Source organism: Aotus nancymaae, unplaced genomic scaffold (genome assembly GCF_030222135.1).
Source record: "Aotus nancymaae isolate 86718 unplaced genomic scaffold, 86718_ANA_hifiasm-v0.15.2.pri h1tg000022l_1, whole genome shotgun sequence".
In the NCBI taxonomy this organism is placed as follows: Eukaryota; Metazoa; Chordata; class Mammalia; order Primates; family Aotidae; genus Aotus; species Aotus nancymaae.
Genome location: NW_026988435.1, coordinates 36,579,249 through 36,605,600, shown reverse-complemented (window position 1 = coordinate 36,605,600; position 26,352 = coordinate 36,579,249). Strand labels below are relative to the sequence as shown.

The 26,352-nt window shown below is 47.9% G+C and overlaps 1 protein-coding gene across 1 annotated transcript in view; it reads right to left on the bottom strand.

The window, feature by feature from the left end:
• Positions 1-22,576, bottom strand: part of IFNGR2 (interferon gamma receptor 2) — a 30,265-nt gene extending 7,689 nt beyond the window's left edge. The window contains exons 1-4 of the mRNA XM_064379999.1: positions 22,504-22,576; positions 10,990-11,122; positions 6,429-6,631; positions 923-1,071 (exon numbers count right to left, since the gene is read on the bottom strand). Of these exons, the coding sequence (XP_064236069.1) occupies positions 923-1,071; positions 6,429-6,631; positions 10,990-11,122; positions 22,504-22,576 (558 nt within the window). The remainder of the gene's footprint in view (positions 1-922; positions 1,072-6,428; positions 6,632-10,989; positions 11,123-22,503) is intronic.
• Between the last annotated feature and the right edge of the window lie 3,776 nt (positions 22,577-26,352).

Below are 26,352 nucleotides of genomic sequence, written 5' to 3'. Positions count from 1 at the left end.
GGCGGATCGCCTGAGGTCAGGAGTTTGACACTGGCCTGACCAACATGGTGAAACCCCCTCTCTACTAAAAATACAACACTTAGCTAGGCATCAAGAGTGAAACTCCATCTCAAAAAAAAAAAAAAGATGAAATGAGATGAAGTGTCTAAAATACTGGCCCAGAGCCGAACACAAAGGAAGCTCTCCATAAATGTAAGCTCTTATTATCCAAAAGTTGAATTTAGGAAATCATGAAGTTCACATAGATAACAGAACCTCATTAAATGCAGCTGGGATAATTAAGGCCCTGGAGATGCTTCAAGACCATCCTGTTTTTTTCCTGTACTCCTCGAGGCTGATGAGGCCCCTCTGATCTCACGCACCTCTGTCAATGTGACCACCTGCCACAGTCCCTCGTGACTTGCGTTTCTGACTGATCTAAGCACCTGCAGTTCTCCACGTGTGCCACGCCTCTCACACCTGCTGGTACTGCTCTCTGGAAGGCTCCTTCTCCCTCCAGTGGGCCTTCCCCCTATTTCACATGTGCCCTCTTCACAAACTGTTCAAACGTTTATTCAGTTAAGCCTTGTGGGCTGTAGTCATGGATTCCTCATGGAGAACCAGGCCTGCTAAAACCTCCTCCAAACTGCAGAGTGTGGCAAAGGCATCGTGAGCAGGGCACCAGCAAAGTCTGGACCCCACACAAGAAACAGACTGGCATCGAAGGATGGCCAGCCCTTCAGATGGACCTGGTGGAGGGAGGTCTCAGCTCACCGAGTGGAAAAACAGGTCTTGAAGAGGATGATGAAAACAGGCTCAGGACTCAGCCTCCGTGGGGACACGGGGACACCCTGTTCTAGCCCATGTTAAAGATGTTTTTCTTTTGCTAAGCCAGAAACTGCAAAGGAAAGAAAATCCAAACAAAAAAGAAACGTGCTCTTGCCTTCTGGACTCCAGCTTCTTCCCAGTAATGGACATAGTACCAAAAACAGGCCGTGGAGGTATGAGGGATGTCAAAGGGAGAGGAGAACCTGATAATGAGGGAGCCTTCTCCTGGGGTCACCTCGATGTTTTTTGGAGGCCCGACAGTCACTGAAAAAGAATTACAAAGAGAAAACCATTATATAATACAATGTATTATATAATGCAATATATATATGTATATATACATCTGCACACACTATATATATGTGTGTGTGTATATATATATACATATTTTTATTTATTATTGTTATTATTTTTTTGAGATGGAGTCTTGCTCTGTCGCCCAGGCTGGAGTGCAGTGGCATGATCTCAGCTCACTGCAACCTCCACCTCCCGGGTTCAAGCAATTCTCCTGCCTCAACCTCCCAAGTAACTGGGATTACAGGCGCATGCCACCTTGCCTGGCTAATTTTTGGATTTTTAGTAGAGACAAGGTTGCATCATGTTGGCCAGGCTGGTCTCAAACTCCTGACCTCTTGATTCACCTGCCTCAGCCTGCCAATGTGCAGGGGTTACAGGTGTGAGCCACCGTGCCTGCCCTATTTATTTAATTAAATTAATTAATTTATTTTTGAGATGGAATCTTGCTCTGTCACCCAGGCTGGAGTGTAGTGGTACAATCTTGGCTCACTGCAACCTCTGCCTCCCAGGTTCAAGCAATTCTTCTGCCTCAACCTCCCAAGTAGCTGGGATTACAGGGACCCACCACCATGCCTGCTAATTTTTGTATTTTCAATAGACATGGGGTTTCACCATTTTGGCCAGGCTGGTTTCAAACTCCTGACCTCAGGTGATCCGCCCACCTCAGCCTCCCAAAGTGCTGTGATTACAGGCGTGAGTCACCGTGTCCAGCCATGGGGTTGACTTCGGATGCACAAGACTGTAAGAGGCTGCTCTAGGCGAGAGGCTGCCTTCAAGTCAGCCTCCAGGTGGAAGGAGAGGGCTTGAGGCATCCACAGTGTGGCCCAGAGCAAATCCCTCTGGCTCTGCAGGAGGCAGCTCCGGTGCCAGGAGGAGAATTTCACCAGGCAGGTGCAAAAGCCTCCCTGACTGAAAGGCCACCAGAGCCAATCTCTCTTATAACAACTCCCTAGGAGTTGTTTCCAGGGCTTCTGCAAAGGACATGCCCAATTACAAGAATCACTGTGCTCGGCAGATCCCACAGATATGGCGTTCTACCAGGTATTCAGGATTGTCACAGCTGCCCAGTCAGGGGCCATGTGACCACAAGCAGTGCCACCTAGTAACATGGGTGACATGCCACCTTTATTGTCAGATTTCCAGAGAAACAAAACTGGAGGGTTAATCAAAGATCAAATTTTCACGCAGAGGGGAAATGATTTTGTTAGCCCTTACCTACAATACATAAATAAAAAATTCCAATATAACTGAGCAAATGTGGTATTTATAAACTTTATGTACATTTGTCTCCTAGCTTCCTGTAATACTATGTTTATTTATTTATTTAAAAAGTTTTTTTGAGACAGGGTCTTTGTCTATTGCCCAGGCTGGAGTGCAGTAGTGCAATCATGGCTCACTGCAACCTCCACCTCCCAGGTTCAAGTGACCCAACTACTTCAGCCTTCCAAGTACCTGAGACTACAGGCCCGTGCCACCACACCCAGCTAATTTTTTTTTTTTTTGTAAAGCTGAAGTTTTGCCATGTTATCCAGGCTAGTCTTGAACTCCTGGGTCAAATGATCCTCCTGCCTCGACCTCCAAAAGTACTGGGATTCCAGGCGTGAGCCACCAAGCCCATGCTATATTTAAACACAGTAACTGAGAAGTATCACCATGGTAAGTCTATTTGCTAAGGCTTTTCACAGAATTCACAGGTCGGGCTAGAACTGTGACTCATAATGTGCTATCAATGGAGGTTATAAAGCATTTATTAAGTAAGCATGCACATTCTACCATTCACCAGAGGAACTCAGATCAAAGTACAGGTTGGGTCCTCGAAGTTCTAGGAGCCCTATGTCTGCACGTTTTACAGCGGGAGACAATCATATCACTGTGGGTTCAGAACATCGGGGTTGGCTTCTCTCCCCTGGGCACTCCAGGTTGGCGAGGGACACGTGCACGATCTGGCCAAGCTTCTCTCCGTGCAAAAGAACTGCTGGGTTTGCATCTGTGCCCTTTCATTTGTTCTGGTGGAGGTGCTAAGTCCAGACAACGCCCAGTGGCAGAAGCGGGGGCGGGCCTGGCCCACCGCCAGCCACAGTGATGTTTGTGGATTGACTACTAGTGACAAAATACATGTTCTCCAGCTTCCCTGGTCCCAGCTAAGTGAGCAGAGCATGCAGAAGTGTGTGCAGAAGCACCTGTAGGGCCTGGCTAGAGGACACGTTCTTTGGACATCTCCATTAGCATGTGGAAGTGTGGACACCAGCCACGGGTGGCCACTGCCTACCTGAAAGCACAGGGCTGAGACCTGCTCTTGTGAAGACAGTCCCGGCCTGGAATCTGATATCAACCCTATAAGCCTCGTCTCTAGAGGGGAGAACAATGTGTCTCCTCTCATAGCACTGGAGGAAGGCTGGCCCCATGGAACCCTGGGCAATGTGTGCAGCCTCCAGGCTACTGGCCTTTCCACGAAGCCTCTCATGGATCAGTGTCACCACCAAATAAGGGTATCGTGGGCTGGGCGCGGCAGGCGCGGTGGCTCACACCTGTAATTCCAGTGCTTTGGGAGGCTGAAGTGGGTAGATCACTTGAAGTCAGGAGTTCGAGACCAGCCTGGCCAACATGGAGAAACCCTCTCTTTACTAAAAATAGAAAAATTAGCCGGGCATGGTGGTGCATGCCTGTAATCCCAGGTACTCGGGAGGCTGAGGCAGGAGAATCGCTTGAACCTGGGAGGCGGGGGTTGCAGTGAGCCAAGATTGTGCCACTGCACTCCAGCCTGGGTGACAGAGTGAGAGTGTCTCAAAACAAAAAAACCCAAACAAAAAAACAAATAAGGTTATCCCCATTTCTCGGATGAGGAAATGGAAGCCCGAAGGTGACATTAGTTGCCCAGAGAAACACAGCCAGTAAGTGGCAAAGCTGGGATATGAACCCAGGAGGGCGTGATGCCAAAGCCTGCCCCTCCAACCACCATCTCACCCCTCCACCTGGTAACCACCTTCATGTCCATTACTGATTCTAACGCCACCAGCAGAGGTGAAAGTGGCAGGTATGATGTGAGGCCACCACTGCGTCAAGCTTTTCCAGCACAGGGGCAGAGAACAGCAGCCCGGCCAGTAACTAACAGAAACACGCTGCTCGACTCCGGCCAGGAGCAGTGGCTGGCTGGTTCCGGACCCGCTGTCACCATACATTCTGTTTTTGTTACCCTCTCTTGATATCTGGGCAGTGGCAGTAACTCATCTTTTTTTTTTTTTTTTAATGGTGGAGTCTCGCTCTGTTATTCAGGCTGGAGTAGAATGGCATGATCTTGGCTCACTGCAACCTCTGCCTCCCAGGTTCAAGAGATTCTCCTACCTCAGGTTCCTGAGTAGCTGGATTACAGGCGTTTGCCACCATACCTGGCTAACTTTTGTATTTTTAGTAGAGATGGGGTTTCACCATGTTGGACAGGCTGGTCTCCAACTCCTGACCACAGATGATCTGCCCGCTTCAGTTTCCCAAAGTGCTGGGATTACAGGGGTGAGCCACCATGCCTGGCCATCATTACTTCTTTTCATGCCCCTAATTCCCATGTATTAGATACTCTATAGCTTAAGCAGGGGCTGGTTCTCTAACCAAGGACAAATGGCTTGTCCACAGCTGATGAGAAGCCGACAGGACTGCCCTGGCATCTGCTTCTGTCCCTCACAGAACCTAGCATCAACCACTGATTTTTTTAAAAATACTTAGAAAAAAAACAATAACAGATGGGGTCTTGCTGTGTTCCCCAGGCTGGTCTCAAACTCCTGAGCTCAAGTGATCCTCCCACCTCAGCCTCCCAACATGCTAAGATTACAGGCATGTAATCTGAAAAACTCTAAAAAACTTAAAAATTTCTCAAAAACTTTTTAGGACAGAAAATTTCAAACACATAGAAAGTAGAGAGAAGATCATAACAAACATGCATGAACTCATCACCCAACTCAATCAACTGTCAACTCGTGGCCATCAGCTGTCAACTCGTGGACAGTTCTGTTTCTTGGACACTTTGTCCTTGCCCTTCCTGCTCTTTGGATTATTTTGATTTCTTTGAACACATATCAGCCATCACATCATTTCATCTGCAAATGCTTCAGTATGTACCTCTAAAACATACGAACCCTTTATATTTTTATATTTTTATTTTGTATTTGTTTTTGAGACAGAGTCTCACTCTGTTGCTCAGGCTGGAGTGCAGTGATGTGATCTCGGCTCACTGCAACCTCTGCCTCCTCAAGTGATTCTCCTGCCTCAGCCTCTGGAGTAGCTGGGATTACAGGCGCCTGCCACCACGCCCAGCTAATTTTTGTATTTTTAGTAGAGATGGGGTTTCACCATGTTGGCCAGGCTGGTCTCGAACTCTGACCTCAAGTGATCTGCTTGCCTCCGCCTCCCAAAGTGTTGGGATTACAGGCGTGAGTCATCGTGCCCTGCAGGAACCCTTTTTATTCCCCCAATTTTTTATTGTGGTAAAATACACATAACATTAACATCTTAACCAGACCACCTCCCCACTTTAAAAAACATAACCAAAACACCATTATAACACTGAAAATAAGTCAACAATAATTGTTCATTATACATCAAATGGTGATCACATTTCCTCAACTATCTTATACTTTAGTTTGTGTAAATCAAGATCCAAGTCAAGTTTCATGCCCTGTGTGTGCATAAACCGCAGACGTGGAAGAAACATCCGGCATGACTGACCACGTGACAAGTGAATCACCGGAAGAACGAATGTAAGAACTGGTATCTGAGGGTTCTTCTGTCTCCTTCCAATATCTGGGTACACATTTGTTCATTCAGTCATTCAGCAAATATTTATTGAATACCGACTACATGTGCCTATTCTGCAACATAAAAGAAGTTGCACCAGAACAAGTGAGGGTGATCAGAGAGCTATGCTAGCATCCCTTTTAGCATTAAGTTAGCAAGCTTTCTCAGTAAAAAGCCACAGTAAATTTAGGCTTTGCAGGCTCAACAGTTGCTACTGCAACTATTCCATCATTGTAGTGTGAAAGCAGCCATAGACCCAGTAAAAGATGGATGTAACTGTGTGTTCCAATAAAACTTTATTTACAAAAACAAGTGGTGGGCCAGATTTGGCCTGCAGGCTGTAGTTGGCCAACCCCTGGTTTAGCAAATCACACGCCACTAGCATCAGCCTCTAAGGTCAGAGGGTGGGTATGACCATCCTATCCATTTGTCTGTTGGCCATTTAGGGTGAGAGGCAGGACAGAGGTGTGTGAAGTTGATACTGCAAGTGAAGAAAACCTGGGAAGTATAAAGGAAGTTCTATTCCCAAGTTCTCTTACCATTCCGATAGTGTTGAAACCAAGGCATTGTCACCCAGGCAGAATGGAGTGCTCCCAGCTCAGCTCGAAGGCGTAGAGTGACATTGAAATCCATTGGGAAGCCCGCTGAGGGGCTGGCAGCAGTGAAGTCACACTCTGTCGCTGTGATCTGCGTACAATTTACCCCTATGGACGTGTCCACCGTCAGCCATTCATCACCGCTGCTGGGAAGGAAAAAAGGGATTTCAATTTACAGAATTCTCTCTGCTTTTTCTTTTTTTCTTTTCCTTTCCCTGACAAGGGTGAGTTTGAGGATTCTCTCTGCTTCACGTGGCAGTTTCCCCAGACCTTTTGTTCAAAACAGTTTTATTGAGATACGATTTATATATACCATACATTTTTCCTTTTTTTTCTTTTCAGTTTCAATCTGTCACCCAGGCTGGAGTGCAGTGGTGCAATCTCAGCTCACTGCAACCTCTGCCTCCTGGATTGAAGTGATTCTTGTGCCTCAGCCTCCTGAGTAGCTGGAACTACAGGCACAAGCCACCACACCCAGCTAATTTTTGTATTTTTTTTTTTTAGTAGAGATGGGGTTTCACCATGTTGGCCAGGCTGGCCTCAAACTCCTGGCCTCATGTGATCTGCCCACCTCAGCCTCCCAAAGTGCTGGGATTACAAGTGTGAGCCACCATGACCAGCCACAACTTCTATTTTTATTTGTAGAGCTAGAGTCCTTCTATGTTGCCCAGGCTGGTCTTGAACTCCTAGATTCAAGTAGTCCTCCCGCCTCAGCCTCACAAAGTGCTGGGATTACAGGCGTGATCCACTGTGCCCAGCTGTGGTTTTTAATTGTCTTTTAACTGTTGAATTGTAAGAGTTTGGTATCTATTCTGCATACAAATGGCTTGCAAATATTTTCTCCCATTCCATCCCAGAACTGATTTTAATATTTCAAACTCAGTCTCTGTCGCCTATGTCTTGGGAATGGAGTCCTGCTTCCTGCTGTTGCAGAGTTTCTTTCCACCCCATAGCTGCCCATTTAAAGAGGATGTATCTCACCCATATGAAAACCCTGCCAAATACATGGCCACACATCCTTGTGAATGACAGTGCCTTTCCCAGAGTCCCAGTGCCACACCCCCACGAGGGGGTGTACAATACAAAAATCAGCTGGGCGTGGTGGTACACGCCTATAATTCCAGCTACTTGGGAGTCTGAGGCAGGAGAATCGCTTGAACCGGGGTGGTGGAGGTTGCACTGAACCAAAGGTTGCAGTGAGCCGAGATCGCACCCCCACACTCCAGCCCGGATGACAGAGTGAGATTCTGTCTCAAATAATAATAAAAAAAAAATCCAACCTCTATCACTGAGAAAATATCTACAAAATGCTTTCTGAAAAAAAGACAAAGTGAAACAGGTTAGTCTATCATATGAAACTCTGTCAAAGGTTTTTTTAAAAATGCAATAACATTTTCTCCTATTTTTAGAAGCATCTCTTATGAAAACCTGCAAACATACTTCCCTGTTCAAGGCCAAGAAATGCTAAGCCCATAAATCAGCTGTCAAGGCTAAGTCAATACATCAGCTGGGACTCTCCCAGCAAGCTTCTTGTGTAGCGCGAGGGTCTTACGTTTGCTGAATGCTGAGGGTAGCCAGCTTCATGGCATCTGGCCTGAGCACCCACATCAAGCTGCGTTCTTACAAAGGCACTTCAGTTGATGCTCTGCAGTTGCCATCTTGAAATGCTTAATACTTTTTGAATAAGGGGTCTCACATTGGGGCTAAAATTGTGTAGCCTGTTGTGGTGGATTGCTCCATTAATTATATGTGACTTAATGTTGGTGATTTATAACTACTGAGGGAACAGATAAATGTGATATGGAGATAACTCTCAAACCTTAGTTTAGCACCCATTTCTACTAAGCAAATACTGTTACAACAGACATTTAAAAATGAATAAGAGGCTGGGCGCGGTGGCTCACGCCTGTAATCCCAGAACTTTGGGAGGCCGAGGCAGGTGGATCATGAGGTCAAGAGATCGAGACCATCCTGGTCAACATGGTGAAACCCCGTCTCTACTAAAAATACGAAAAATTAGCTGGGCACGGTGGCGCGTGCCTGTAATCCCAGCTACTCAGGAGGCTGAGGCAGGAGAACTGCCTGAACCCAGGAGGCGGAGGTTGCGGTGAGCCGAGATCGCGCCATTGCACTCCAGCCTGGGTAACAAGAGCGAAACTCCGTCTCAAAAAAAAAATAAAAATAAAAATAAAAATGAATAAGAAAGGCCAGTGTGATGGCTCATACCTGTAATTCCAGCACTTTGGGAGGTTGAGGTGGGTAGACCACTTGAGCCCAAGAGTTCAAGGCCAGCCTGGGCAACATGGTGAAATCCCGTCCCTTCAAAAAATTAAAAATTAGCTGGGTGCAGTGGCATACGCCTGTAGTCCCAGTTACTTGGGAGGCTAAAGTGGGAGGATCTCTTGAGCCCAGGAAGTTGCGGCTGCACTGAGCCATGATCATGCCATTGTACTACAGCCTGGGGGACAGAGTGAGACCTTGTCTAAAAAAAAAAAAACCAAAAAGCATAAGAAGCAGTTATCTGAACCAGGTAGGGTGGCACACACTTGCAATCCTAGCTACACAAAAGGCTGAGGCATGAGAATCGCTTGAACCTGGGAGGTGGAGGTTGCAGTAAGCCGAGATTGGGCCACTGTACTCCAGTCTGGGCGACAGAGACTTTGTCTCAAAGAAAAAAAAAAAAGTTATCTAGAAAGCTACTCCTCTAACAAATCAATTGCCTGCAATTTTTCCACATTACTTTTCTTTTTTTGTTGTTTACAGGTGGGAGCCACTGTGATCGGCCCCTTTCTATTCTTGACATTAAATACACACCACTCGCAACTTTTCAGTATAACATGAATAAAAATTTACTTTAACAAAAATAAGAAATAAAAACACCAAATACATGCCAAAGTTCAGGGAGCTGCAGCTTCTACCAGATGACATGTAATTATGCTTTCTAGTGGCTGCCTGTGGTTTAGCGCTCAAGCATAATAGCAGGCTACAATTTGCCATCTTCCTACTGAGGGATACGAATATACACTTCCGTGTATCTCTTCATGATTGTAGTTTTGGTTTCTCTTTTTTTTTTTGATGGGGGTTGAATTACCTGTGTATGGTAAAACTATGATGAAGGCTGGGTGCGGTGACCCAGCACTTTGGGAGGCCCAGGCGGGCAGATCATTTGAGGCTGAAATTTGAGACCAGCCTGGCCAACATGGCAAAACCCCATCTCTACTAAAAATATACATATTAGCCAGCCATGGTAGTTCATGCCTGTAGTCCCAGCTACTCGGGAGGCATGAAAATCACTTGAATTCCAGAGGTGGAGGTTGCAGTGAGTTGAGATCATGCTACTGCACTCCAGCCTGGGCGATACAGGGAGACTCTGTCTCAAAACAACAACAACAACGACATACACACACACAGGAAAGCTACTATGGACATTTCCACAACTTCAGATGTCTGGTAGAATTACTCTCTGAAATGACTATGCTAATTGACTCTGCAAACAGCATCAGGTGAATACAGGTGAACGCCAATCCCATCTCATCAGCACTGGACATCATCATGTGTTTACATTTGGTTTACCGAATAGTACAAAATGACTTGGCCAATAACTTTACCTTACTCTTTAATTAACCTACTTAACAACGTAGACAAAAATAACAAAGGATGCGGACTTTGTATGTACGTATTTTTTTGAGACGGAGTCTTGCTCTGTCGCCCAGGCTGGAGTGCAGTGGTGCGATCTTGGCTCGCTGCAACCTCCGCCTCCTGAGTTCAAGTGATTCTCCTGCCTCAGCCTCCTGAGTAGTTGGGACTACAGGTGCCCGCCACCCCGCCTGGCTAATTTTTGTATTTTTAGTAGAGACAGGGTTTCACCATATTGGCCAGGCTGGTCTCTAACTCCTGACCTTGTGATCTGCCTGCCTCAGCCTCCCAAAGTGCTAGGATTATAGGCATGAGCCACTGCGCCTGGCCTCTATATGTATTTATATTGCAAATCAAGTGATGGCCAATTCTGCAGAAGCTTGAAGAGGTAAGAGAAAGATGAAGGAGACAGGATAATATACAAAATGGAAAACCAGTTGAGAAACTAAGGATTCATTGTAATTAACCAAAAACATTTCCGATCAGGCCCTATTTGGTCTATAAGGTTAAATCAGTCAGATTTTTAAGCCCAAAGATGAAGACTGAAAGCTGCCCCTGCCCTTCCATGGCGGAAGCCTATTTTTATAACCCTTCTCCTGAAACCAGGAAAAGAATAAACTTTCCACCAAAGCAAGAAGCTGTGTGGTTAGACAGCAGAGTCGTGACCGCCAGTTTAGTTTAAGCCTTCAGATGAGTGGGAGGTTGTGGAACCTCTGTCCTCAGAGGTTTTACAAGTTCCAAGAAAGATGTGCTTCCCACGGGTTTGATAACAAACCGTGCACAGAGGCGGGAACTAGTAGGTGGCCCTAGGGTTCCCCACGATGCCCCCACAGCTCCCAGCAAGGATCCAACAGAAATACTGGCTTACTATTTAAACTGCACCCGGTAGACCACAGGCCTCGTGCCATTGCTCAGGGTCACTGGCTCCCAACTCAGGACCTGTTCTTCGTTGTATAGGCGAATCCTCGGCTGCTGAGGAGCGGGCAGCTGGGAGAGAGAGTCTTGAGAGGGACAGAGAATAAGAAGCGGGGAGGGGAGGAGAGAGAGGAAATTATTACAAAAATGTTTCAATGCACATTACCTACATCATTCATACAACTCAGTTTTTGTGAAAGTGCACAAATGGCATTACCAGGCCCCCCGGGCATGGCCCCACACCCCGACTTTTGGCTACAAAGATGGCCCTACTGGTACAGGCAGTGAAAAAAGAAGAGGGGCGCCTGGGGCAGCCTTTCTGCCTGCGGGTCCCATGTGTTACGAACAGGTCCTGGGCCCTGGAGTCTGGCTAGACTGGGGTCTCAGTTCTACCATTAGCAAGTGCATCGGGCTTGGGGCAGGTCACTTCACCTGTCTGAGCTTGAGTTTCTTTTTCAGGAATAAGGGATCAATAATGGTACACCCACAGGGCTGTGGGGAAGACTAAAGTGGTGACCATGTGACACGCATTAGCTTCAGATTTAGTACCAAGGGAGTGTCTGGTAAATGTCCACAAATACGCATACACATGTGTGCATTACACATGCACAAACACCCTAAATCGGGTACACAAAGCCCAAGGTGTGGGGAGAGGGCAAGGAGTGCCGACTTCTGGGCACCGTCAGAGCTGTTGTGTTTCTCAAGGACCCCCAGCATCACAATCACTGGGGTGCTGGTTAAAATGCAGGTCCCCAGGCCCCAACCCAGACCAGGAAATCTGCATTTTGAACAAGTTGCTTCTCATGCACATTAAAATTAGGGGACAATATGGCCAAGCACAGTGGCTCACACCTGTAATCCCAGCACTTTGGGAGGCCAAAGCAGGCAGATCACTTGAGGTCAGGAGTTCAAGACCAGCCTGGCCAACATGGCAAAACGTTATCTCTACTAAAAATACAAAACTTAGCTGGGTGCAGTGGTGATTGCCTGTAATCTCAGCTACTCAGGAGGCTGAGGCAGGAGAATTGCTTGAACCCAGGAGGCAGAGTTTGCAGTGAGTTGAGATCGAGCCACTGCACTCCACCCTGGGCAACAGAGTGAGATTCTGTCTCAAAACAAAGCAAAAAAAATAATAAACAGAGAAAGAAAAGGATATACTTTCCTGGAAACACCATCAATATCAGAATCCCTCCCTTTGGGGCGATCTGGAAGAAACAACTTCAGCTCCTCCCTTCCCCAAGCAGATACTTCACAGGGAGCCTTTTGTCTCAGAAAGAAAACATAATTAAGAAAAGACTTTTGACCAAAAAGATTAATGAGAAATGACCAGAAGGTGGAAGAAAGGTTAGAAAAATATGCCGTTCCAGAATTCAAAGCAGGAAATTCAAGCCACACATTTTTGGGAAGTGAATACAACCTCAAAGAGATCAGCCAACAGCCTGACCACTGGCTCTTCTTCAGAAAGCCAAGTCTCCGGCCACTCATTTAGTTATAGGATGCCCTTCCCCTCCACACCTACGAGCTCTGGGTGATCTTCATCCAACCAGCTAACAACACTTCTCCTGACACACAGTAGGCCTCACGACAACCTGAGCTGGAGGCACAGGTAAAGCCGCGTGGTGGGAGGCAGGCCTACTGGGCGTGGCTGCTATGACCTAGCAATCCCCAAGGTGAGCTGGGGACTGAATGCCTGCTTCCAGAGACGCATTGTGGCGGGTCAGTTCTCCCTGACAGTCACACAGGCGGCCTGCATAGCACCCTAGCTACACAGACAAATTTCCACAGCGCTGCCTTAACATTAAGCTAAGAATTAAACCCAGGGAAACTGATGCCCAGACATCAAAGCCAGAAATGAAACACACGTCCTTCACAGGCTTCTCCCAAACCTGGAGCAAGTCGAGATAACAGAGGCAGCTGTTGGAACAGATTTTTTGGAGAGTCGAAGGCAGCTCTCTAGACCAAACTGTAAATGAGATGAGATAGAAATTAACACTCCTGGCGGGGTGCAGTGGCTCATGCCTGTAATCCTAGCACTTTGGGAGGCAAGGTGGGTGGATCACCTGAGGTCAGGAGTTTGAGACCAGCCTGGCCAACACGGTGAAACCCCATCTCTACAAAAAATACAACATAGCTGGGCATGCTGGCACACACCTGGAGTCCCAGCTACTTGGGAGGCTGAGGCAGGAGAATGGCTTGAACCTGGGAGGCGGAGGTTGCAGCAAGCCGAGGGCACCACTACACCCCAGCCTGGGCGACAGAGCGACACTCCATCTCAAAAATAAATAAACACTCCAGTACCACAGTCCTCATTAAATAGAAGTTAGGAGACAGGCTTTGAAGGTACCGGGGCCCTCACAGCTTGATTAGACTTAGAAAGCACCTTTTCGTTCTCTAACCTTCTAGTTGAAACAAAATTAGTTACCCATAGACTTAGACACGTGCAATACCGCACACAGGCACACAACCCAAATCTATATAAGCACTAAGAAAATGGTAACGCTTTGAGTTGGTCTCATGGAATTAGCTCCAACCTTCCCCCTGTGTCCCGTTACAGCAATAAATTCCCTTTTTCCTAGTTTGTCTGCTCCTAGTTATTGGGGCCACAAGAAAATGCAGCTGGACCCGGCTCTTTCTGGGAACAGGGTGAGTGCCTGCTTAGGGCTGGGCATTCAAAAATCTGACAAAGCCTTTTATTCGCTGTACTAGGTTCCTCTTACTACTGTAACACATTACCACTAACCTAGTGGCTCCACACAACCCAGATTTAGCCGGGTGTGGGGGCACACACCTATAGTGCCAGCTGCTCAAGAGGCCGAGAAGGGAGGATCACTGGAGGCCAGGAGTTCGAGGCTGTAGTGCATGCACTATGATCACCCCTGTGAACAGCCACTGCACTCTAGCCTGGCCAACATAGAGAGACCCTATCTCTAAAAATAAATAAATAATCAAATCCAGATTTGTTTGTTTGCAGTTCTGCCATTCAGAAGTTTAAAGTCAGTCTCACTGACTGAAGTCAGGTAATCAGCAGTGTAGGGGAGCCATAAGCCCCACAGGTCATGCTCCAGAATGTAGGGATCCATGCGTCCCACATTGGGCACCAGAATGTAGGGAGCCAGCCCTACATCACCCGTGGGTACCCCGAGTTCGGTGGTGACAAAGGAATGAGAAAAAGATTAAGAGAAAAAGTGGGACCAGGGGGCCATCACTTCCGAACGCGGGGTACTCACAGGTGATGTAGGGCTGGCTCCCTATGTTCTGGTGCCCAGTGTGGGACTCGCTGATCCCTACATTCTGGCCCACCAACATGTGAGGCTCATGGCTTCCCTACAAGCAGGGCTGGGGTCCTTCGGGAGGCTCCAGGGGAGAACCCATTTCCTTGTCTTCTAGAGGGCACTCCCATTCTTTGGTTCAGGGTGCCTTCCTCCAGCAAGGTTGGCCGGATCCTTCTTTTCTCTCTGGTACCAACCCTTCTGCCTCAGCTCCCTCTTTTGGGAACCCTGTGATGGTATGAGGCCACCTGGCTCAACAATGCAAGACCATCTCCCCACGTCTGGGCTCTGAAGTTACATGTGCAAAGTCCCTGTTGTATGTCAGGCAGCACATTCCCAGGTTCACAGGCTCTGAGGAAGAGGATGTAGACATCTTTGGGGACAATTACTCCGCCCTCCACACCCCTGTTCACCATCTCCCGTCTCTGGGGAGGAACCAGGAGAAATATTCTCTTCTTCCTGCCCTCCCTCTCTGGGCACCTCCAGCTCCCCAATCAAAGCATTCAGTTGAGAAAGGAAGCAACCAAGGGGCTCTGGGGGAGGGTGGGGACAAGGAAGGGCTTCCACCCCGACCGACGCATGGAACAGCAAAAGGGTATCCCTGTAAAAGGTGGGGTTCCCATGCCAGCCTTCCACTTCCTTCAACTTCCATTTCACTGAGGTTTAAGAGATGGCCCACATACTACGGTCCTGCTTTATATCCAAGTTTCCTATTATCCCCTCTCTTTTCACATTAATAGAAGAAAACCTATCTCAGACTTGCAAATGCCACAGGTAAGCACCAAAAATTGTGCATCTGTGATAAGACCGTCCTTTTTGCAGGTCAGGGGGCCTGTGCTTGGGCAGCCTAGCCTCTGTGTTTCAGGCCACGTGGCCCCCAGTGGGAATCACCAGGGCTGGAAGGCTGGAGAGAGAGCACCGTGGCTGTGAGATGCAGGATTCATACAGGTTACACCTCACTGCTCTCGTCTTACCATGAATAGCTGCTGAATCATTGCACCATTCTTGTGTACGTCACCAAAGTCTGCTGTGCTGAGCATAAATTTTAGATTATAAGTGATGAATTTTAAAAATATAACATGTAAAAAGTTATTGTAATCGGATGGGCGTGGTGGCTCATGCCTGTAATCCCAGCACTTTGGGAGGCTGAGGCAGGAGGATCACCTGAGGTTGGGAGTTCGAGACCAGCTGGTCAACATGGTGAAGCCCTGTCTCTACTAAAAATATAACAATTAGCCAGGCATGGTGGTGCACACCTGCAATTCCAGCTACTTGGGAGGCTGAAGCACAAGAATAACTTGAACCTGGCAGGTAGAGGATGCAATGAGCCAAGATTGTGCCACTGTACTGCAGCCTGGGTGACAAAGTGAGATTGTCTCAAAAAAAAAAAAAAAATGTTATGGTAGGCTGGGCGTGGTGGCCCATGCCTGTAATCCCAGCACTTTGGGAGGCTGAAGCTGGTGGATCACAAGGTCAGGAGTTTAAGACCAGCCCGGCCAAGATGGTGAAACCCCATCTCTACTAAACATACAAAAATTAGCCAGGTGTGGTGGCGTGCACCTGTAATCCCAGCTACTCGGGAGGCTGATGCAGAGAATCACTTGAATCTGGGGCGCAGAGGTTGCAGTGAGCCGAGATCATGCCCCTGCACTCCAGCCTGGGCAACAGAGCAAGACTCGGTCTTGGAAAAAGAAAGTTATTATAATCAAGACAACAAACTTGCTGAACCTTCTTGCCTGTTGAGGAACTTCCCGTATAATCTACTACATCTGTAATATATCTGTAACTGCTTTTTTTTTTTTTTTTTTGAGACGGAGTTTCACTCTTGTTACCCAGGCTGGAGTGCAATGGTGCGATCTCGGCTCACCGCAACCTCCGCCTCCTGGGTTCAGGCAATTCTCCTGCCTCAGCCTCCTGAGTAGCTGGGATTACAGGCATGCGCCACCATGCCCAGCTAATTTTTTGTATTAGTAGAGACGAGGTTTCACCATGTTGACCAGGATGGTCTCGATCTCTTGACCTCGTGATCCACCCATCTCGGCCTCCCAAAGTGCTGGGATGTAACTGCTTTTAATAAACTGAAACTTCCCCAAAGGCACGGCAGTTATTGGTATGTTCTCCCATAAAAGGGACCCTGCTACCAACAACAAAAAAATGAAGCTTATTGAACTGGACTAATGGATTAATGGTTGAATCCCAAGTCTTACACTACATTAGAGAACAATTATTCTTATTCCTCAAAGGCAATGCTTTAAAGAAGGCAAAGCACATGCGTAGAGAGGGCGTTTTAAGTGACTCAACTGTCAAACTTTCATTTCCAAAACCCTAGCTTAGGAAACCAAGGGACATGAGGAAAAGCAAGAGGAAAAAATAACCACACGTTTAAACATAAGCGTGACCCGAGCACTCCCCCCAGGTGGTCTCAAACGCCATGTCGAAGTCAGAAATCAGCCATTTCATCAAACTTCTATAACCACCTGAATACATACTGTCTACTTCTTTACAGAAAATGTTTGCCAATTCCTGGCATAGAGGGTAGAGTTCAGACTTGAGTAAGCTGAAAATCCTTCACGATCTTATCCCAAACAGATGAATCATCACCACTCTCTACAACACCATAAACTCTACCCTATTTTCTTTTGGGTCTACATAATTTGTACATTTTATTTCTTCTTTTTTTTTAATCTGAAACTCCTATTCATGCTTCAAAACCCAGCTCAGTTTGTTCTTCCTCTATTGCACTTTCCTCAACTCTTCTTGGCAAGTAGTGTCCTATAACATTTTAAAATATTTCTATTATAGTATTTTTGAAAAATCATGGCAGATAGTGTATGTATATCTATTATAGTACATACAGTAATGCACTTACCTTATTTGTTCTTCTGACAATGTCTCTAAGTACACTATTCTCTATATTGATTGTCTTAATAATTTTTATACGCTCAGGGCCTAACACTAGGAGCATTTAACAACCGGTGAAGGAAAAAAAAAAAAACAACCAGTGAAGAAACTCTGCCTTCCTGACCCATCCTGATGCCTTTCATCTATCTATCCCAGATCCAGGCATTTCAGACTTTATGCATATTTAAGAGTAGGAGGGCCAGGCGCGGTGGCTCATGCCTGTAATCCTAGCACTTTGGGAGGCTGAGGTGGGTGGATCACCTGAGGCTGGGAGTTCGAGACCATCATGGCCAACATGGTGAAACCCCATCTCTATTAAAAATACACAAATTAGCTGGGTGTGGTGGCATGCGCCTTTAGTCTCAGCTACTCAGGAGACTGAGGCAGGAGAATCGCTTGAACCCGGGAGGTGGAGGTTGCAGTGAGCCGAGATTGTACCACTGCATTCTAGCCTGGGTGACAGAGCAAGACTCCATCTCAAAAAATAAAAATAAAAATAAACTAGACATCAAGTTATTGACCTAGATTATTTGGCTCTTCCTATCAAGAGGTTTGACTTTCTAGGGAGTAAAATGGAGATATAACCTACTTTGAAAGAATGGCTGAGAAAATTAAGAGAGGAATGTATATAAAGCACTTGGCAACTCATCTGACCTAGAATAGTGGCACAATAAATGTTACTATCATGATCATTTATAAAGGTAGCAAAAACATTCCGGCTACATGATATTTTCACATGCTGAGATTATGAACATTCAGCAGCTTACGCAGTGGACATTCACATGCAATGGTTTTTAAGTTGCTGGGTACTTACTGTCTTTCTCGGTGGTCTCTAGGCATATGAGAAGCTTTGGATGTTGAAGTCAGCAAATAATGATAACAAATTCTGTTGCAGCCAGGCGCGGTGACTCACGCCTGTAATCCCAGCACTTTGGGAGACCATGGGTGGATCACGAGGTTAGGAGACTGAGACCATCCTGGTCAACATGGTGAAACCCTGTCTCTACTAAAATACAAAAAACTAGCCGGGCATGGTGGCATGAGCCTGTAGTCCCAGCCACTTGGGAGGCTGAGGAAGGAGAATCACTTGAACCTGAGAGGCAGAGGTTGCAGTAAACTGAGACTGTACCACTGCACTCCAACCTGGTGACACAGACTCCATCACAAAAAAAAAAAAAAAAAAAAAAATTCTGTGGCACAGTACATATCCAATTCCCTGAAAAAGTCAGCAGCAGCCGCTACACTTACAAATAGAAGCCTTAATTCCTCAACACTCAGGTAACTAACCAAACTGTCTGTTGATTTACTGCGGGTTTATGCCGTTGGTTACATTTTTCTATCTAGAGCAAATAGCTACTACTACTTAACACGGCATTGCTACAAATTGCCTTAGGTCCCATATTTTATATATTCTATCCTTATAACAACTCTAAGGGATAGATACTGTGTCTCCCTTTAAAAAATGTGCTTCTGGAGTCAGGCTGGGTGGCTCTCATCTATAATCCTAGCACTTTGGGAGGCTGAGGAGGGTGGATCTCTTGACCCCAGGAGTTCCAGACCAGCTTGGACAACATGATAAAACCCCATCTCTACAAAAAATACAAAAATTAGTCAGGTATGGTGGCATGCGCTGTAGTCCCAGCTACTCAGAAGGCTGGGGTGGGAGGATGCCTTGAGCCCGGGAGGCCGAGGCTGCAGTGAGCTGTGATGATGTCACTGCACTGCAGCTGGGGTGATGGAGAGATACTGTCTCAAAAAAAAAAAGTTTCCAACACTCTTTTTGTTCTCCGACCATAAAAGCAATTTCATAATTACACCTGTAAGTTATGGGAAAGTGTGAAAACCCTTCTACCACCCATTTGCCATATAATCATTTTGAATATTTTCACTTTGTGTTTTGACTAAAAAAGTTTCTCTTGAAAACATGCATTGGGTTTGTTTTTAAGCTGTTTAATATGAAAATGTTCAAATAGTTGCAAAATAGAGATTAGTTTAAAGCGCTACTAGCTTTCTTTTTACTTTTCTTTTCTTTTTCTTTTTTCTTTTTTTTTTTGAGACAGAGTCTTTCTCTGTCGCCCAAGCTGGAGTGCAGTTGCATCATCTCAGCTCACTGCAACCTCTGCCTCCCAGGTTCAAGCGATTCTCCTCCCTCAGCCTCCAGAGTAGCTGGGATTACAGGAGCCCACCAGCATACCCGGCTAATTTTTGTAGCTTTAGTAGAGACTGGGTTTTCAACATGTTGGCCAGGCTACTCTCGTCTGGAACTTCCAGCCTCAGGTGATCTGCCTACCTCTGCCTCCCAAAGTGCTGGGATTACAGGTGTGAGCCACCGGGCCTAGCTGCTACTAATTTTCAAAGGATCGATGGAACCAGGTGTTTTTTTTTTGTTTGTTTGAGAGAGAGTCTTGCTCTTGTCACACAGGCTGGAGTGCAATGGCGTGATCTCGGCTCACTGCATGTCTGCCTTCTAAATCCAAGTGATTCTCCTGCCCCAGCCTCCCAAGTAGCTGGAACCACAGGCGTGCATCACCATGCACAGCTAATTTTTGTATTTTTGGTAGAGACAGGGATTCACCATGTTGGCCAGGCTGGTCTTGAACTCCTGACCTCAGGTGATCCACCCACCTTGGCCTCCCAAAGTGCTGGGATTATAGGCGTGAGCCACCATGCCTGGCGTCAGTTTTTTGTCTGTTTGTTTGTTTTTTTTGGCAACACAGACCAAAACTTTTTTTTTTTTTTTTTTGAGATGGAGCCTTGCTCCCATCTTGCAGGCTGGAGTGCAGTCGTGGCTCACTGCAACCTCCATCTCCTGGGTTCAACTGATTCTCCTTCAGCCTCCCGAGTAGCTGGGATTACAGGCATGCATCACCACACCCGGGCTAATTTTTGTATTTTCAGTAGACATGGGGTTTCACCACGTTGGCCAGGCTGGTCTTGAACTCCTGATCTCAGGTGATCCACCTGACTCGGCTTCCCAAAGTGCTAAAATTATAGGCGTGAGCCACCGCACCCAGCCAGACCAAAACTTTTGTAGAATACAATAAAAGTTAATTGTTAGCAAGATGTACAGGCACCTGGATGTTGTGGCAACGTCAAACTATAAAGTTTCTAAATCTCTCTCTCTCAACCTCTGGACTCAGCACAGGTGAGTCACAGACAGTCCACAGACCACCACTAGCCATTTCTCTCTGGTATGAAGTTACCGGCCTGCCTATCCCACACCAGGGCAATCATCAACTCTCAGTAGGAGGCGGCCTAGGGAGGGGCATACATATGTTGCTCAAGACTTAAAGCCAAGTCCAGGTAAAGTCAGGATTTGAACCTATCGGTCTGACTTCCATGGAAAAACAGTTAATAATTTCCTCATGTGCAAGGCACCCCAGATCAAGGAGATATGGAACCCAAGGGCCTTTGCAAGGAATGCCCGAAGAAGAAACAAAGCCCTAATACCATGTTACAGCTTTGAATGGGAAGAATCTTCTAAGTTCTCAAGACAGTTTCAGGGCTGTCTAATCTATGGTTATCACTCTCTCCACGGGAAAGAACCCAGCAAAACAAACGCAGATACACACACAGCAATGTTCTCCCTACACCTTTGTCATTACGGTCTTTTGCCCCTTTTTCTTTTTTGTGAGACGGTGTCTTACTCTGTCACCCAGGCTGGAGTGCAGTGGCACGATTTTGGCTCACTGCAATCTCCACCTCCCAGGTTCAAGCGATTCTCCTGCCTCAGCCTCCTGAGTAGCTGGGACTACAGGAATGCGCCACCACGCCTGGCTAATTTTTGTATTTTTTAGTAGAAACGGGCTTTCACCACATTGGCCAGGCTGGTCTAGAACTCCTGACCTCATGATCCACCCGCCTCGGGCTCCCAAAGTGCTGGTATTACAGGCGTGAGCCACAGTGCCTGCAGTCAGTTTTTTGTTTGTTTTCTTTGGCAACACAGACCAAAACTTTTTTTTTTTTTTTGAGATGGAGTCTTGCTTCTGTCTTGCAGGCTGGAGTACAGTCTCAGCTCACTGCAACCTCTACCTCCCGGGTTCAAGTGATTCTCCTTCCTCAGCCTTCCGAGTAGCTGGGATTACAGGAGTGCATCACCATACCTCTGCCGTGAGCCACTGCGCCCGATCTTCTTTTGGTTTTGATGTTTGGCTCATAAGCCTGGACAATTGGTGTCAGAGGTTAAGGAGGCCACCAGGTAAGAAGCCCTCTGGGTGGGGACAGAGCCGGTTTTAAAAGCGTGGCTCAGTATCGTAGGTGCCTCAAGCCTGAATTCTAGCACTTTCAGAGGCCGAGGCTGGCGGATTGCTGGAGCCCAGGAGTTCGAGACCAGCCTGGGCAACATAGCGAGACCTCTTCCTCTCTACAAAAAAACAAACATTTGGCCAGGTGTGGGCAATAATCCCACCTCCTCAGGAGGCTGAGGTGGGAGGATCGCTTGAGGACAGGAGGCGGAGGCTGCAGTAGCCGAGATGGTCACTTGCACCCCAGCCTGGGCGACAGAGCGACACCCTGTCTCAAAAAGTAATAAAATAAATAAGTAAATAAAAGCCTGGCTCCATTGACACTCTTCCTCCTCCACCCCAACACTGAAGGGACCCGGATAGTTCTGGGCCCTGCCTGAATGCTGCTGCCCCGTCTCTATGACCGCGGGAACTGTCTGGATTTCACATGCAGGGTCAAACATGTCCCCGGCCAAAGTCGGAATTGAGTCTGGGTCGCCGGTCCAAGACGCTGGTCCCAGCTCCACTGCTGCCTCTACAAAGGGAGTGAGTCCAGCTTTCAGCCAGGCCCCCGGGAGGCGCTCCCGGCGGGGACAAAGCGCGGTCCGGCCAGGCTGCAGAACCTGTGGCCTGCAGAGGCGGCCCCTGCCCGAGCCCCGGATTCAATCTGCCGTTGTTCATTCCGAGAAATTCGGAGACTTGGGCCACGCTGGCTTTCCAGGCGCGGGCGCGCGCGTGGGGGAGGCGGCGCAGCCGAGGGTGCCAGCTTCACGGAGGGGCAGCGAGTGTCCTCTCCTGGAAAGGAGTGTCCCGGCGGCCAGGACGCCGGGAGGGGTGCACCCCAGTCTTCCAGCTCCTGCCCAGCTCCTGGCCGCACACCCCAGCCCCGCTGAGGGCTCCCCCGGGCCCCTCTCGCTCTTAGCACCCCGCAGACCCCCACCCGGGGAACCCGTAAGTTTCCCACCCGATCTGAGCACCCTGCAGATTCCCCTCACCCCCCGATCCGGGAGTTCCCACCCCCCATCCGCAGCGGCTGCGCCCGCGTTCCGCCGCGGAGGCCCAGGCCCGGCTCACCTGGCGGGAGCGCGTCGGCCGCGGCGCAGGCTCCGAACAGCAGCAGCAGCGACCACAGCCGCGTCGGCCGCATGGCCCCGGGCGCTCAGCGGCAGCTCAGGGCGCGGCCGGGGCCCCGCTCGGGGTCCGCGGAGCCGCTCACGTCGCCGCTCGGGCCGCCATGGCGAGAGCAGGGCGCGCAAGACCCGCCTCTTCCCGAGCGGCGGCGGCGCGTGCCGGCGGAGGGGACCCGGCTCGGCCGCCCGCACCCAGCCCGCCCCGCCCTCCCCCGCGCCCCTGCCCCTCCCCCGAGGCCCCCGCCCCGCGCGGGACTTTCCCGATCCAGGAACCGTGGCCCTGGGGGGCCTCTGCGGCCGCCGCGCGGGGACCCCACGCAGCCGGCCTCCCAGAGCGCGGAGCCTCCCGAAACGTCCTGGAGACTGGAGCCACGCAGGACGCCCACCTTCGGGGACTGCGATCCCTTCGGAGGGGCCCTTCGAGACCCCGGCCCAGGCCCCCGGGCGTTCCCTGGAGCCCCCACCCCTCCTGCCCCCACCTCACTCTCCTCTCCCGCCACTCAGGTGCCTGATCGCACAATTTGAGGATTCGCCCCTTTGGACGAAATGTTTGCTTTAATAGCCCCCAAAGTACATATTAAGCTTTCAACCCCCCTCTTTTTTTTTTTTTTCTTTTGAGAGGGAGTCTCGCTCTATCGCCAGGTGGAGTGCAGTGGCCCGATCTCGGCTCTCTACAACCCTCACCTCCCGTCAACCCCCTTTTGAAAAGGGTTTTAAGGGGAAGGAGTTAGGGCCCAGTGAAGGAGGGGTGGGGCACTAGGGAGGGAATGGGTTCTGAGCGAAGGGAGGGAGAGACAGAAACTTCCAGCGTTTCGTAACGGCGTGGGGTTTGCCCTGGAGCCTGCCGCGGTGCACGAGGAGGAAGTCCCTTAGCAGCTGTGTCCAGTTTGACGCCTATTGGGAGAGGGTTTTAAATCTGCCCTGTTCTTCCAAGATGCGTCATAAAACCAGGGCAGCAAAGGAGGGACGTGGTGCAGCGAGGCCAAGAATTTAAAAACAGGTCGTCCTGGGAGCCCACTGGACGCATTAGCAAAAATGGGTTTTGCAACATAGAGCGTTTCTTTTGCTCTTTCCGCTTTCTTGTATTTCCTCTTTGTAGAACTCTTTTGAAATTGGCCATGCTCGTAAAAATATGTGATGAAATACCTAGCAGACAATTGAATTATGCATTGGGTATTTCGAGACATAGAGATGTATGTATGTGTTATGTGAAAAAATTGGGCTATAAGTTGGAATCCCTTCAAAAATGATGCACTGAGGCTGGGCGCGGTGGCTTACACCTCTAATCCCAGCACTTTGGGAGGCCGAGGCAGGTGTATTACCTGAAGTCAGGAGTTCAAGATCAGCTTGGCTAACATAGTGAAACCTCGTCTCTAATAAAAATACAGAAATTAGCCAGGCGTGGTGACATGTGCCTGTAATCCCAGCTAATTGGGAGGCTGAGGCAGGAGAATTGCTTGAACCTGGGAGCCGAAATTGCACTACTGTACTCCAGCCTGGGCAGCAGAGCAAGGCTGTCTCAAAAAAAAAAAAAAAAAAATTGCGTATTAGAAACCCAAGGGAAAGGAAAAAAAAGTTTTAAAATGCATTTTGAAGTTAAGCTGCCTGGTTACACTAAGGCCAGGAAGGGCTGCAACCTCCTCCTTTGAGGTAGAGTGTTCAGAGGTAGCCACACTAAAGCCGAGGTCGAGCATTCAGTATCACAATTGGAAGTAGTTGCAAAAACCCTAAAGCAACTTGCCCGGAAAGGTCAGTTCTCAGGGGTTGCATTTACATTTTTCTGCTCCTCCTGGCTGAACGACTCTTGAAGTCATCTGCAGCTGACTCTTCTACTGAGATCTCCAATCTGAAGAAAACAGGAAACCGAAGCTATTGGTATTTCATGTGAAGGACATCCAGCATCCTGGGCTCTTTGTATCTGTGTCCACCCTTCCACATCATCATGTGGTGCCTCCACGATTTCATCTAACTTCCTGAGTGCCCTCCTGCAGTCCCCTCTTTGGAGGCAGATTTACTGTGAAGCTACTGAAAGCTTAACCTTCAGTAACCCTCCTTTGCGGGGCCTCTTCCCAGGCCATGGGAAGGCTCTGTGTTCACATGGTCATAAGCTTTTGTGAAATCTGCAAAGTGACAGACTTTGCCCACAATGGTTTGGGCTTTGGGCTTCTGTCTTTTTTCCTCTTCCAATGTACTACAGTGTTTTCCTCCAATGTACTACTCACGTAGGGTGGCGTTGCAGTGGCTATGAGATTTTTGAGTAATGTCTTGACATTTTATAGCATAGGCATAGAGAGATAGATAACAAATAGTGAAGTTTAAAGAAACTTTTCTATACTGTCAATAATTAAAAAATAATTTTTGATAAATTGTGGTAGAAGAAAGACTGAATTAACTTTCTATTTCTATAGAGAATATTGCAAAAGCTTGTCATATATAGAGGCAAAGATGTCACAGTAAAAAAAAATTGTAAGTAAAGAGTACTATGGAAGTGTATCAGGCAGTTAACCAATACAGATAGTGTTTTGCTTTTCTGGATCTTGTGATGTTAGTGGTGTTTGGCAGCTTTAAAAAAATTTGTAACCAGACCAGGTGTGGTGGCTCATGCCTGCAATCCCAGCACTTTGGGAGAGTGAGGGAGGTGAATCACCTGAGGTCAGGAATTCAAGAAGAGGCTGGCCAACATGGTGAAACCCTGTCTCTACTAAAAATACAAAAATTAGCTAGGTGTGGTGGTGCGTGCCTGTAATCGCAGCTACTCAGGAGGCTAAAACAGGAGACTCGCTTAACCCCACGAGGTGGAGGTTGCAGTGAGCTGAGATTATACCACTGCACTCTAGCCTGAACCACAGAGCAAGACTCTATCTCAAAAAAAAAAAAAAAAAAAAAATTGTAACCTCTTTGTTTTCTCATTCTAAAGAAATACTTTTGGTCAGATGCAGTGGCTCATACCTGTAATCCCAGCCCTTTGGGAGGCTGAAGATCAGGAGTTCAAGATCAGCCTGGCCAATGTGGTGAAACTCCATCTCTACTAAAAACACAAAAATTAGCCAGACATGGTGGCAGGTGCCTGTAATCCCAACTATTTGAGAGGCTGATGCATGAGAGTTGCTTGAACCTGGGAGGTGGAGGTTGCAGTGAGCTGAGATTGCGCTACTGCACTCCAACCTGGGTGACAGAGTTAAGACTCCTTCACACACACAAAAAAAGAAATGCTTTTGTTTCTAATTTTATACTGAATTGTGTATTTGTTTATAAAGGGGGCTCCATATATTATATACACCAGCCCTACAAATCCTGAATCTGCACGTCCCTTTCCATTAATTCCTTACCTTCCAATCAGTTTTCTGAAGCATTTCTAATAGCCTAGAGGGGCTCCTCCTGCCTCCCTCAGGAGAGTGGGTGGGAGAGGACAGAAAGAAGGCGACATTTTTTGCTGCTCAGTGGTGATTCTCTATGTATTAAAACATGAAGGCCTCCCGGTCAGGTAGCCATGGCTGTCCCAGGGGGACCCGGCAGAGTTCCGTGACTTGGCCTGTGTGGGTTTGCACTGCAGCAGCTCTGATAAACTGTAACTGCATTTCCTAGAATCCCCCTCCCTGAAAAGTTCTGAGGTAACATGGGCAGGGAGGGATGTTTGTGTGTGTCTTAGTTTCTGTTGCTTATAACAGAATATCTGAAACTGGGTTATTGATAAAGAAAAGGAATTTATTTCTTACCGTTTGGAAGGCTGGGAAGTCCAAGGTCAAGGGGCTGCATCTGGTGAAGGCCTTCTTGCTGGTGGTGATTCTCTGCA